Source organism: Drosophila eugracilis, unplaced genomic scaffold (genome assembly GCF_018153835.1).
Source record: "Drosophila eugracilis isolate 14026-0451.02 unplaced genomic scaffold, ASM1815383v1 contig_2147, whole genome shotgun sequence".
Taxonomy (NCBI): Eukaryota; Metazoa; Arthropoda; class Insecta; order Diptera; family Drosophilidae; genus Drosophila; species Drosophila eugracilis.
In genome coordinates, this window is record NW_024573030.1 from 3,191,846 (window position 1) to 3,205,749 (window position 13,904).

Genomic DNA, 13,904 nt, shown 5'->3' on the forward strand with positions numbered 1-13,904 from the left:
AACTCAATGCAAAAATGGAAGGGGCAACACTTTGGCGTCTTCAGCTGGCGCATCAGCGCCAATATAAGGAGTGGGACAGGATCGGCAGACGTTTAAAGCGGCTAACGGGCAAGAAGTCCAGTGATTTGCTTCTCCACGATCCGCTCCTGCAGCCGTCATTCGTCGCCATTAATGGCCAGCGGATGTGGGTACGGATGAGTGGAGGCCAGCAAGTACCAATACCTATCGAAAAGAATCGAGCAACGCAAAAACACCGAAATGAACAGAATAAGTCGGGTATTAAAATTATACCACCCAAGAATCCTTTAGACCTTGTCATCGTGGGCCAACAGCTGCATATGCATCAGCCACCCGGCCGACGGCATGTGCGGCTCGAGAATCCATCATCTAGGACTCACCTGCAAATGGAGGAGTATGTTCATTTTCATTCTTTCCGCAACTACTATAAGTTTGACCACTGGGGTCCTTATAGTCAGGAAGAATCTTATGCCGTGATAGATGCACGATTTATGATGGAGCTATTTAACGAACTGCTCATGGATGTTTCCAGTCCCACACATACGAATTCGTTTTGATTTTGTACTTTCAATTGTTTTAATTTATTCTGCTTGCATTTACAAATCAAATCGGACCATTAAACAAACAATTTGCTTACCTAAAATAATAAAAGAGAGACTACACAAGTGTGCGGCAAATATGGGGCGGGATTTTTTGGGGGCTCATTGCAAAAGAGTCTCAGTTTCGTGGCTACAATCAATATCGGTTGCTTCAGTAAAAATATATAACTATATGTATATACAAAGTTTGTGGACTCGTTGTGCCTCCATTACAATGTTTGGTGAGGTGATTGAGGATTGCATGCGGAGTTCATATGCTAAGCTAAGCCTAAGTCATTGTTGCTTTAAAACCTAGAGGTTAACAAATTTCCTTGTCATTGCTATTTAGTTTTGTTTCGTTGGAGATTGGATGATTGAGTAGTTGTAGTTGTTGGTTTGTTGGTGAAGTGGGGTTGCCTGATTGGGCGTCTGGCAAGCGGAAGGCACCTCGTCCTTGGTTTTTTGCTGCTGCTTTTTCTTGAGTAGACATCCCCGCCTTGATTGGTTTTGCCTATATAGCTAGTTTTTGGTTTCATTATTCGCGTTGCTCCTATTCTCCTTGTCTTCATCCTTGTCTCTCAGCTGCCCTGTCCTTACTCGGCCATCCTGCTCCTGCGGCTGCTCCTGCTCGGATACTGTGGCTTGATCAGCAACATTGGCTACGTCGGCAGTCACATCCGTCTGCTTTCCACCCCTATTCCAATCGCGATCCCGTTTATCTTCTATATGTCTAGCCTCTTCCTTGGCGCGCTCACCCATCCTGTTGGTCGTCGGCGGCGTTGACTGTGTGGACTTGTCTATTTTGCGGTCTAGCTTCAGGTCTAGCTCAACATCCGAATCCATTTCTGTCTCGGAGAAGGACAATGAATTGCCAGCACGCGGAACTTGGATGCGCCGTCGATCCTGTGTAAAAGTATATTAATAGAAAATTCCAATTATGATGAGCCCATTGCCGTTGATATTCCAAATTGGAGGCCACCTACCGTATTTAGTGTTGTTGGCTCCGAGATGTAGCCATCACAGTCTTCGTCCTCACTGAAGAGTTCCGCCGTGTTTACAGCGTACGTCTCCGGCAGCCGGCACACGATCTGCGCCAGATCGATGAACGTGTATTCATTCAGCGAGGCGTGGTTGACCCTCTTGGGTGGTTCCTTATTAAACCACTGGTTAAACCTTCCCAGCCGACCAGCCTTGGCCATGTTTTCAAAGTAGTTCTTTCCAAACACATAGCCCACATCACGAATCTCGTCAAAGCTGCCGAAGGCCAATGTCTTGTACTTATCAATCGGCGGTCGGATATACTCGCAGTAGTCGGAATTTTTAACCTCCTGATAAAATATGTGTGAATGCGGTCAGTTGTTAAACAAAAATTCGAGTTCTTAACTTTGTCAAGTACATGTACATATGTATATCTTACCTCGAGCTGACGGACACAGGAGACGTATGCGAGTCGAGACTGGATATCCGGTAGATCGGGCACCTTTACGGGCGACGTAAAGGGATTCCATTTTTTGTAAAGTAGCCACCAACCACTGAGGTCATCACCGTAGTTGGTGAGGTCGGTGTCATCCTGGGATCCCACATCGATGGCGATTATGTGAGCAGCCCCAAGATTGTGCATCACGTCGGCTAAACGGCGATCAAGGAAATGAAGTGGCGAGCATGCGTGTGGTGTTGTTTTTTTTTTTTTACCAGTGGGCGATATGGATGCAAATGTTCAGTTAGTTGTTGTCATTAAGATTTTTGAAAATCAATTCCTAAAACTGTGTTTATTCTGCGATTGAAAATTTTATACAAATATTTTTGTACTTTTACAATTATTTATTTTTAAAGAAGATTATTAATAATGGAAATCGCAATCATAAACACATTTTAAGTAGTATTCTTTTTCCCACAGCATTTTAATTCTACTTTCAAGTTCTTTTCAATTTTTTAGCGAATTATTAATTTTTATATTGCAAAATCTGAGAATTTTGATAGGAGATTTGGAAATGAAGAACTTAAATGCTGGGGGATTCCCAAAACTGGAGCGGACGCAGGGCCGACGCAGAGTGTTGGAACGGATAATCTATTGCTGTGGATGTTGAGGCGTGGATCTTGAAACGCCGAGGTGGATGCTGTATTTTTTTTTACCTGGAACGTTATTCGTGTAGCAACCATCGAGCAACAAGTGGCCGTCGCGATAATCACAAAACGGCGGGAAGACGCCGGCAATCGACATGCTGGCGCGGCAGTACCGCCACAGGTGTCCTGTTTTTTTTTTCACCGTTAGCAAATCACAGGTAAGACAGAACAACAACAGCACAGGGTTGTGGATTATATTGTTTGCGGATGACACGGACACGTGAATTTGTGTTGGTTTTTCAATTGTTGTGGTGTGTGTGTGAGAGAGAGGTCATGTGTTTTAAAGATAAGAGAGAGAGAAAAAGAGAAAGACACACTTTTATCCACGAAATAACGGTTTATTTTAGTGCTACAACTACAAATGATATCGGGTTTTACATGTATGTACATATGTACGCATTACAACAGAATGACCAGAAACAACAATTGTGGATAAAACAAACTAAAAGCAAACTCAAAAATACCATCAAAAACTAAAATAATTACGGGAAAAACCAAAGAAATTTTGTGCACTCAGTCGTAGGAGTATGTGTAGCATTGTAAATGTGTGTGTTGTCGTGTGTGGTTATGTGAGTGGGAATGAGACAGAGGGCATAAACAAAATGCACTTTTACCGTTTGAAATGCAGGCCACACAAACTATCGATAGGCAGCAAACAGCATTGCTTTAGCCCCGGAAAATTCTTAAACTTTTATACATACATCTTTAAAAACAAGAACAACATATATAACAGCATTTCAAGGATTTTTTTTGTATGGAAACGGGGTCGAGAAACGGAGCGGAACGGAATGGGACTAGGAGCATGTGGAACTTGGAACGCAGGCAAGCATGATCGAACAAGAGGAATTTCCAACACTCTGCGCGCTCTGTGTGCCGTAACAAACTCAGCTCTAGATTGGAAATTGAAAGTGAGATTTTGGATTAACGCCCGGGGTTAAGTATTTGTTTTATTTTTTGTTAAATTGTATTTGCTAGTTGCTAAGTGCTAATTGCTAAATGCTAATTACCTGGCAGATTATTCACATAGCCGCCATCCAGCAAGAGGTGTCCATCTTTAGGATCGCACAACGGCGGCATGTAACCACTGAGCGACATGGAGGAGCGTACGTAACGCCACAGATATCCTAGTGTTATATATATATCAACGACAGACACATGCCAGTTATGATAAGTCGGTGGGGTGTGTGTTATTAGGTGTTTTTTTTTTATTGTTGTGTGTTTTTTGGGGAGGAGAAGAGAAAAAATAAGAAAGAGATTGAGAGAAAATAGCGCTTAGCAATTTTTTCTTTTTTATTTTTTTTTTTGGGCGAGGATAATGGGGAATGGAATGGAAAATATTGGGATGAGGAGCACCAATGGAATGGATTCAAAGCAACAATGGATATTATTTAAGGGGAGCAACAAGTTTAGCCTCTAGCAAAAAGCACACGAGCCGTAATTTTTGGCACAAGCTTTCCAAACGACAACAACAACAGCAACAACAATTAGATTTGTATCTTGATTTGTTAAATTTCAAATTGAAACATAACGGCACATTCGATTGGCAGCGCAACGCCGCCAACAAGTCGATTTGACGGCAGAAAAGAACATTTAGAAACGTGGAAATGCCTCTAATAAATTGCGGGCCATATGTGGAATGGGGCTGTGTATGTTTGTTTGTGTATGGGTGGGCGCGTGCTTGTGTGGGTGTCTCATTGTCGAGGGTTATATTTCTGAAGTACACTAAATTCTAAGGCTATTAAATCAAAAGGATCTGAAACCACAGAACGGATACAAAAGCAAATCGGAAACAAAAAGTAACTAACTGAGCATTAATTATGGGAATCCCAGGATCATTATCAACTAAAAACATATCTAATCACAAAAAGCAAACAAAGTGGAAATATTAAAAAAAAAAAAGTCGAGTTAAGTGCAGTTGATGTCGAAGCCATTAAAGCCATGTTTACAATTTGTAATTATTAAAACTACTTAGTCGAATTTAAGTGTTCGAGTAAATAAGCAATAATGAATAGTCGCACCGAATTTAAAGTTAAGTTAAATCAAAGTTTCTTTAAATTAAGCTTTAAGACACCAAAAGCAAGAATTTTTAAAATATATAGTTACTGCTTGAATATAAAATAAAATCTTAATATTTACCAAATACCAAATTAAATTGCAAATAAAGCTAGATCTCTGAAAAAAGATTCCAATAATTTAAAGCCCTATTAACCGATTAACCACTTCACTAAAAACGGATTAGAAAGAGACAGATAAGGACAGAGACAGACACATACAAAGCGAAAGAGAGAGAAGGCAAATGCGGAGATCGGTTGACTCACCATTGGTATGAATGCGATGGCAACTGGCGGTGATATCGGTGGTGAGAGTGAAGTAGGGTATCCACAAGTCCTCGATGCTCACGTCCCCAAAAGTGTCGTGGATCGTCTTGTTGAACTCCCGTCCGGAGAACATCGATGTGATCGGGTAAGTAAGGTCCAGTAGTTGTAGGAACCATTTTGTCATTTTCTAAACGGAAATATTAAGTTATTTATTTTTCCACTTATTTTTTTTTTTTAATCTCAAAACTAACCTTTGACCACTCACGCGCCTTTTGTGTAACAGTTGTAATATTACGCTCTGAGCACCAGAGAGCTCCCATCAAAGCGCCTATGCTGACACCACCAACCATGTCGATGGGTATGCCTGCCTCCTGAATAGCCTTCAACATTCCAATGTGGGCTGCACCGCGCGCCCCACCGCCACCCAACACAAGGCCAATCGAGTTGCCCGTAAGCCAGCGGGCAAGACGCGAGAAGTCGGAATGCATGTTCGGCTCGGACAGCAGGACGCGACTGTAGAGATCATTCTGTAAAAAAAAAATACACCAAAAAGTAAGTTAAATTTTTGTTTTAGCTGACATACCGATTTACATTTAATTACGGTTACCCTATCTAAAAAATTGATTTGTGCATGAAATCGTTCATTATGTCAATGATAGATTTCCAAGTATAGATAAAAAAAAATTTGATAATGGGCTCCTTGTGCACGAAATCAGATTGTGTAATCTTTATTATGCGCAGTGTCACGGAAGTTAAATTGAATGTAGTGGCCATCGTTAAACGATAAACTATTGTATTAACACAATTGCTTCGATTATCTTAACATGGCAATAAATCGAGAAATCAAAAACATGTTTGGGCTTTATCGTTATATGGAGTATTTTTCGAAGTTGTATATGAATTAATTATGGACCTATCATACTTACAATGCGGTATTGACTTTTGCGCGTGAAGATGCGCTTGACACAGAGCACATGATGGTGCTTGGTCACCCAGGGACGGGCATTCAACCAGCTAAGGGTATTGGCCGGCTTGGCATTGGTGGTCTCCGGATATAATAGGACCAGCTCCTTTTGCGTTCGCATCGCCAAACGGTCGATCTCACGTTCAAATTTCCCGACCAGATGAGAGCGATCGCCGAGGCCTACGATCAGGATAACGTCCGCCTGCCGCATGCAGCGCTGTGTCCAGGCGCTCAACGAACTGTCGCACTGATACAGGGTGATGATGTTACGGTCCTCCTGCTGTGCCAGCCACGAGGTCAGCCGGTATTCATTGGCAGCCTCGAAGATGTTTGGACCCAACTGCTTGCGCACCACATCTGAGGTCAAACGGAGTACGGGTCCTAAGTCAAGAAACAGAAGAGACACATTAATATGGGCTGATATTTTGGAGCTATAGCGCAGCAATGTGAAACGTTACCGGACTTATCCATCGTGTTCTGAATAAATCTTAGCGGAAAAAAATATAAAATGTTCTATAAGCTGAAATCTGGTTGAACTCTGGTCTTGAACTCTATACCTGCCATTACCTTTTCCTATTCCCATCAACTTTCTCATTACTAAGTTCATTATCGCTAAAAAATAAAATATAACACGTTGGTGCTATTCCAAAACATAATTTATAATATTAAATGTGTTTGATGGCAAATTAATCTGCTCAGAAATCAGATTTTAAACTGTTAGGATATGAATCAAATCATAAAACGTAAAGATGAGTTCAAAATACGATTTCTCCTTTAGTTGTTAATGCCCATTTGAAAAATGTTGCTAGCTACACCCATAATTCAGCTGTTTTTAAAAAAAATTATCAATAACAAACTATAAACAATAATTATTGACAAATCGACTGAACGGTTCACCGGGCTTATACGAACCTATGGCACAGAGCGAATGGTAGAGCTCGTAGGTGAAGGGCGTCAGCGGCACCTCGTCGGTGATGGGCACCAGGGCCACCGTGGAGTACTTGTGCGTGACGGGATTAGCCTCAACGGGCGCGCCCGGCGCCCCGCTGCCCGAGCGCGTCTGCATCGAGCCGAGGAAGCGGTGGCTAAGGAAGCTAATCAGCTTGGTCACCACGATGGGGTAGCGCAGCTTGATGGCATTGAACAGGCCCTCGGGCAGCTTGGCCAGCTCCGAGTCGCGCACAGCCATCACCGTCGTGGTGCGCGACGTTTCTGTAATCATTTCGACGATGCCCACGAGATCCCCCTTGCCATATTCGCCAACAATTTCCTTTTTGCCACCAGGATGCGTGATTACGGAACGCATTCGCCCGCTGAGAACAATATAAGTGCTGTCGCTGCTCTCGTCTTGCCGATAGACAGCTCTACCCGACTCCAGGAAGATCCAATCTAAAGCGTAGTCACACTGCCTCACCAGTGGCGATAGGCGGCGTACTACTCCGTTGCCCAGATCTAAAACTATGCGGGGTCGTTGTCGCATAATCCTAACATGAAAGAAAAGCAAACATGTAGTATTTAGATAACATATTTTTTTGTCAAAACTTACTGGTAAATGGCTGCACGTCTTATGAAGGCTATCCGGCAGTTATTTCTTGAACGAATTGTATACGCACTGGCCTCTCCCGTCAACATGGCTAGTCCGCCAACGATTTCCCCGGGATGTACAAAGTGGATGAGCATGTCGCTTTTATCCTGCTTAGCGCGAGTGGCATCCTGATTACTCTGGTAGACAGCCAAAGTGCCGGTCATCACAAACCACACACAAACATCGTCTGCATTGCCCTCGGTAATGAGAGTGACATTTGGCTCCAGCTCTCGTACCTCCACAAAAGGTTCAATAATGTGGGCATCCTCTTCCGGTAGGCCCAGCTCCTTTCGCAGACTGTCTACAGCAGAGGACTGCACTAGGCGCACATCTATCGAGGTCGCCACTCCTGGACCGGCAGGGACGGTCACTGAACCCTCGGTCGTCATTTGAGTGATTGAACTGCGACGCGTTGAAAGATTACCCACCGAGTGTTGCTGTTGGTGAAATAGATCTGCATTCGGTGCATCGCCATGCACCTCCGTGAATACACTGCTAGTCCCTTGGACACTGACATCCGGATTAGGATTCGGATCGGATAGTGTGTGCTCCTCACGCGAGTGCCGAGATGGTGACTGTGGCGGCCGGGTTACAGTCACCGAGACACCCGGTCCCGTTTGCGAAACAGCGGACTGAATCAGATTTATCTGTGAGACCACCGTGGCCGGACCATTGGGCGCATGTCTTGAGGATTGCGAGGACTGTGAGTTGATCGGTCCACCCATCGTGGACACGCTCTTGTAGCGCATATGATTCTGCACCAGTTCGGCATTTAAACCGAGGTAGTTGCGCAGGGCGGTGAAGAGTACACGTTGCAGCCGGATCATAATCACCTGGATGACGCGAATCATCACATCTGGATTATCCTGGAACACTTCTTCGAAGGCCTGCAAGTGAATAAAACAAAAATAGTGAGTAAAAAACGTTGTTGAAGCTTAAAAATCAAAGACTCACCTGCATGGGCAGACGAATGACTACTGACTTCTCGATGGCTTTGGCGGTGACCGTCTTGTAGTAGCTGGGATTCCCCGACAGGACATCTATAAAGCTTAGCAGCGAGGTCACAGACTCGCCTTTTCGCACCGTCTTCAAGGATAGAGTGCTGCCATCGGCATTGGAGATGTACACATTGATCATGCCCGACTGGACGATGTAGACACTATCATCCGGATCGGTGATCTTGAAAAGATAATCGCCGGCCATCAATTCCAGCAGTTGGGTATGCTTGCAGAGGCGTAGGAAGACGGGCTTCTCGAAGTGCCCAAAGATGCGTATGCTCTGGAGCATATAGAGGGCATCGGGTGGCACTCTATCACTGCCCTCAATGGTCTCCTCGAGATATTCAGCTGGCGGTTCTACGGTACGCATCTCTAGCGGCATATTATCCCGCCGCAGCTGAAGTATCCGCCTGGCGAATCTCATCACAGCCCGACGTTTGTAGCCCTTCCCGCTGCTATACATCTGACCACTGACGTTCTTTACTTTGCGCAACATTCGTCGCCCGTAGAACAGCATCTTGTCCCGCTTGCGAAATCGCAAGCCACGTAGATCTCCGCCAGAAGACATAGCGCTGAGGGAACGGGCAATCTCATCGTGCAGTCGCAGCCGCGCCAATCGCTTGAAGTACATGAACCAGGCGAGAAACAGGATGCCCAGCAAGCCCAAAGCGCAATACACGTACATCTGCAAATTAATTAAATACAAATTAAACAGGATTAGTATATAAACTATTTTAAAAGCTCTCATTTTGACTGTTTATTATAAAAACTTAAGGCACAAATGACAATGCCTTTTTGCTGTCAGATTTTGTTTGCGGCTCAATTCAAATTGTTGGCATATCGAACTGGTTCCGATTTAATTACCTAGAAAATATCTGATATTTTGCCAATTCTTTAAAATAAAAAGAAACCTCATTTTCTTTCGCCTTTATTTTTTAAATGGGTTTCGAATTCTTGAGAATGGTTTAAATGATATGGTTCTCGTATTAAGAATAAAAAAGAATCCAAAGCTATTGATTTCATATGGCTACCTAACAAGCTCTGCCTTTTTCACCAAATCAATTATGCACCATGAGCACCTGTATTTTCCCAAACGCTGATTCCCAACAAGACTTCACACTTCCATTATTGTAATTACTTATCAGAACATAACTTTTACTAAAAACTTTCTAAATGATTTCCTTGGTTTTATATTATGTATATGATATGATCGCGAATTACCTAGGTATTCCTTCCTTATTAAACTTTATAAAATTGGTTTTCTACGATTTTCTTGAATCAGTTTTCTTTAGTTTAAGATTAAAAATACCTACGATTTATTACATATAAAAAAAAGACTTTTGTAGTTTGTGTCCATTATAATTTTCTTATGAATTTGCTGTTCTTTTTACAATGAGTGCACTATTAAAACGACGCCCAGACAATTTATGAATTATTCAGCACGAAAACACTTGTAATTTCCCAAAAGCTGATTTCCAGCAAGTGTCACGCCCGTATAATCAAGCGCATCAGCTGTGGTTTGTTGTTGTTTTTCCGTATTCTTATTGTTTTTATTTTTGTTTTGCATAGTTTTGTTGCTTTAAAGCTTTTGTTGTTGTTGCTATCGCAATTGTTATTGCATTCAGCACTTTGACATTGAAATGACGACGCAACGTCGCTGCACTTGTTCTTTTTTTTTTTTTGCTTTGAGTTGTTCTTGTTGTTGTTTGTTTCTCTGACGATTTATTGTTGCGCCCCCATTTGTTATTGTCTGCAGTTTCCGCATTGTACTCTCGTATTTGATACTACACAGAGGAAAAATAAAACACAACAGCTAGATATTTACATTTTTCCAAATTATATTAATAGGAAGAAATCTAAATTTATTCAAATAAGAGCAAAATATTTGTAGAAATATATTATAGAATAAATGATAGTTTTTTTTTTAAATAAATTAGTCATTTGCACAATTTTCTTGCTGTGCACCTACTGTTACTTTTATATTTACCACAAGCAATTATTGTTTGTTTACAGTTTATTTTTACAACAGGTTTGCGAAATGTACAAAAGAAATATCATAAAATCCAATTGACTCAGTCTGTCTAATTGGAAGCCAAAGCCACGCCACGCATGCATTTATCCAATTGGATTTGCTTGGATCTGATCAGACAGCCGCACACGCAAGCATTTGGGTACACGATAACGATAAAATTTGAACAGTCACAAGGCGGCTAAATTGATGTGGCCCCAAGGGGTTAATTGAATTATTGAAAACTGATTTCGTACGCACCCCCTCGCCAACAATTGCACGTGCTTCTGATTAGCAATCAGTTATAGTTATCAGCTTTAGTAGTTTAGTTTTTTTCCCTCCTGTTCGGAGCTGCCATTATCAATATTATTGGCCGTGTGGTGTTATCATGTGGCTACTGTAGTCAGTGGTTTTTGTAGTTTTGTTTTCTTTAGTTTAATGTAAGGCCACAAAACAATTCCGAATTGAAGGCGACAAATCAGAACACGGAAGTTCCCCAAGTTTCCTGTCTTTATCATTTGTCTGGTACTTAAACCAACTGAATAGAATCTTACATCCTACATACCTCTCTTTTTGACCTAGGCTGGTATACAAGCTTATGATAAAGGGCCAGAACAGCTTAAAACTTCAAAATGAAAGTATACTGTAAAGTAAATTCCCATTAAGATAATGATACTCAAAAATATAAAAAATAGTAGACTGAAGAAAACTGACACAGGTGTTCACCCTCAACACTTCAATGGGTTTCACAAAAAGTTTGTTTACCTTATTTCGGCTAATAAAACTTGCTTTATCGCTCGCTCAGTGATTTTTATCAGGGACCTTAATCTTTATACTTAGATGTTGCCACAAAAGAAACCCGTTTTCATTTTGAAAATTTAAATTATATAAATTGGATGAATTCGCAGTATTTTTAATATATATTTTCATTTTTTAAAATGTTCTATAAAACTTATGCTTTTGAATATATTTTCAATTTGCATCTTTATCTTAGATAAGAACCTCTCACAGCTGTTATCCTGCACACTAGGGGGGGTGCAGTTTACAATTTTCTTTACCGCTCTTTTTATGTGTGGACCCAAAACAGCTGTAATATCGTTCTCCCTGCTACCTACCACCCTGCGCCAAATTTTACCAATCTTTCCAGCTGCCTTTCCTTTCTGAAGTCTTGCTCTTCACTCTCTTTAAATTGAAATGAAATTGACTCACTCTTTCTGCCAAAATCAAAACGAATGACAAAAAGACAAAGAAAGGGTAAAGTGCACTTACCGCTGCTGTGATCTCCTTGGAAACGTACTGGCACCATGCGTCTGAAAAGAGAGTATTGTAGCCACCGTTGGTGCTGGCGCGCAGCATTTCCAGGATATCCATTGTGCTCTCTTAGGCTACCAGTTTTCCAACGAATCCGTTCACACAGTCTCTCTTTCCTCTCTCCCACAAAACTATTCGATTATTTATTTAACTTTTTTTGTTGTTCTAGCTGTTATGACTTATGTATGTTCCGTTTATTTGGTAAATACGCAAGTGTCAAGACGGGGCGGGGGAGAGGGTGGGGGCCCAAATAAAATCACAGCCCTTTGTTGTTGCCGTACTGCCTCTATCGTTCTCTCTTTATATGTCGCGCTCTGTCGCACTTACACTTTCAGACACCCCCGCCCCTCGTTTGTCTTGGTTTTTGTGCAATTATTGTAATGCACGCACCGCGCGCACACACACACGCTCACACACTTGAATACCACTTCTTTTTTAATTTGAATTTATTCTCTTGTTGTTTTTGCCGTTACGAGAATCACCAAAGTAATTGTTGTTTTTGTTGCTGGTTCCTTGCGGAAATATTTCGTTTTCTTTATGTGTTGTTGTTGCCGTGTATCCCTCTCGCTCTTTTTGGTTCTATCTCTCTATCTTTCTGCCAGAGGCCAGGGGTGGTCGGCTGTTTAGGTGGGGGCGTGGCAACGCACAACGACAATTTACTTAATTCAATAAGCCGAAATATACGAGCATTTTGCTATGTAACTACAAACTAATAAACTGAAATGCACTCATTTTTGTTGTTCTAATAACTAGAGATGGGAAACTGTCGACCGTAATATCGATGACCTTTTTTAAAGGCTTAAAAATCATCGATATACCGGATGTCGATGACTTAACAGCTGTGTGTCAAGAAGCCAGTATGGCCAGGTGCCGTTCGTTATTAAACGGTTATTTCAAAATTAATGAATTTGGTTTTGGTTTTAGCAATTTGTTAGCAAAATATTATAATTTCCAATAGTATTTTGGGCAAATAATTTCACTGCATGTGACATTGGAATTAGTTCAAAGAATTTGTTATTAGAAAGTTGACCTAACGTTAGTCTGAGCTGAGGTTTAGAAATTATTTACTATTGATTATTATTACCCTTAATATGTTGAAATGATAAATTTAAATAAAGATTATTGGGGATTTAAAAAGAACTTTAATTTGAAATTAGAGTTTAATGACTATGAACAGCTGTGATCAGGGTTAAAGAGAATTAATTCACCATAATTTATAAATTAAATAAACTATGAAATAGACCAAAATCAACATTTTAATCCAGAACAATACAGAAGAAATCTAGAAAGTTCAATGGTGCTCTGAAATATGTAAATGATTTATCTTTATAATTTCAATGAAAATAAAGGTTGTTGACATGACAACCTATGTGTTTAATGCGATAAGTATAAAATCAGTGCTATGGAAACGACAAACTTTGCTGGCAGCGCGCTGTAAGTTTAAATTATAATAAAAACATACATAGTTGAATGAAAAACGACTTGGTATGCAGTTAAACATTAATTTGCGGGCATAATTAACTCCGCTTAAGATTTCTGGTACCCAAGGAGCCGTGAAGAGCAGAGACGGCCGACGTTAATATTCAGTGATTAACAACTGTAAAGTCTAAAATTAGTATAAATATTCATGTGTGTTGATTTAAAGGATTTTGGTGAAATCCGGGCCCAAATCGGAACGGAGGTCCGAAACTAACGTGCAGCATTCAATAAAAGCAAGTGCAGCGCAGGTTATTAGAGCATAAAACACCTGGGGCTTAGACTCAATCTGAATCCGAATCTCGACTAAAGTCTCGGTCGCCAGCCAAGCAAAACGACTGAGACGCGTCTTTCGGGTGGCCAGCTGCAGTTTCGGATGCAGTTTCGGCTGCAGTTGCAATTAAATATGCAATGCGCTTAAGTTATGCACATTTCCTTTGCTCAGGCACCGTTACGATTTCGGATTTTAAATCCCGCGCGAAAGTTAACACCACTGTTAGCAAGCAGACGTTGTTTACTGTTAC

At 41.3% G+C, this 13,904-nt stretch overlaps 2 protein-coding genes across 3 annotated transcripts; one reads left to right on the plus strand and one right to left on the minus strand.

The window, feature by feature from the left end:
• The first annotated feature begins 8 nt into the window (after window positions 1-8).
• LOC108117421 lies at window positions 9-695 on the plus strand. The gene has a single exon (XM_017229832.2). It carries the CDS (start codon window positions 15-17, stop codon window positions 573-575), a length of 561 nt encoding a protein of 186 aa, XP_017085321.1. The 5' UTR covers window positions 9-14; the 3' UTR covers window positions 576-695.
• On the minus strand, window positions 576-12,667 carry LOC108117416 (neuropathy target esterase sws). Of its 2 annotated transcripts, none has more exons than XM_017229825.2 (11): window positions 11,863-12,667; window positions 8,542-9,270; window positions 7,549-8,474; window positions 6,915-7,486; window positions 5,965-6,383; window positions 5,290-5,565; window positions 5,039-5,225; window positions 2,730-2,846; window positions 2,014-2,225; window positions 1,580-1,924; window positions 576-1,499 (listed from the first exon to the last, which is right to left on the minus strand). In XM_017229825.2, exons 1-11 carry the CDS (start codon window positions 11,962-11,964, stop codon window positions 1,116-1,118), a joined length of 4,269 nt encoding a protein of 1,422 aa, XP_017085314.1. In that variant the 5' UTR covers window positions 11,965-12,667; the 3' UTR covers window positions 576-1,115. The 2 variants fall into 2 exon arrangements, with proteins under 2 accessions (XP_017085314.1, XP_017085313.1); XM_017229824.2 differs by lacking the exon at window positions 2,730-2,846 and adding an exon at window positions 3,728-3,844 and having other exon boundaries at window positions 11,863-12,666.
• Window positions 12,668-13,904: the final 1,237 nt, after the last annotated feature.

Coding starts and splice junctions, on each gene's coding strand:
- LOC108117416 (XM_017229825.2), bottom strand. CDS start 11,964: ATGGATATCCTGGAAATGCTGCGCGCCAGCACCAACGGTGGCTACAAT. Junction 8,475..8,541: donor TCATTCGTCTGCCCATGCAG/GTGAGTCTTTGA, acceptor ATTCACTTGCAG/GCCTTCGAAGAAGTGTTCCA. Junction 1,500..1,579: donor AGCCAACAACACTAAATACG/GTAGGTGGCCTC, acceptor ACTTTTACACAG/GATCGACGGCGCATCCAAGT.
- LOC108117421 (XM_017229832.2), top strand. CDS start 15: ATGGAAGGGGCAACACTTTGGCGTCTTCAGCTGGCGCATCAGCGCCAA.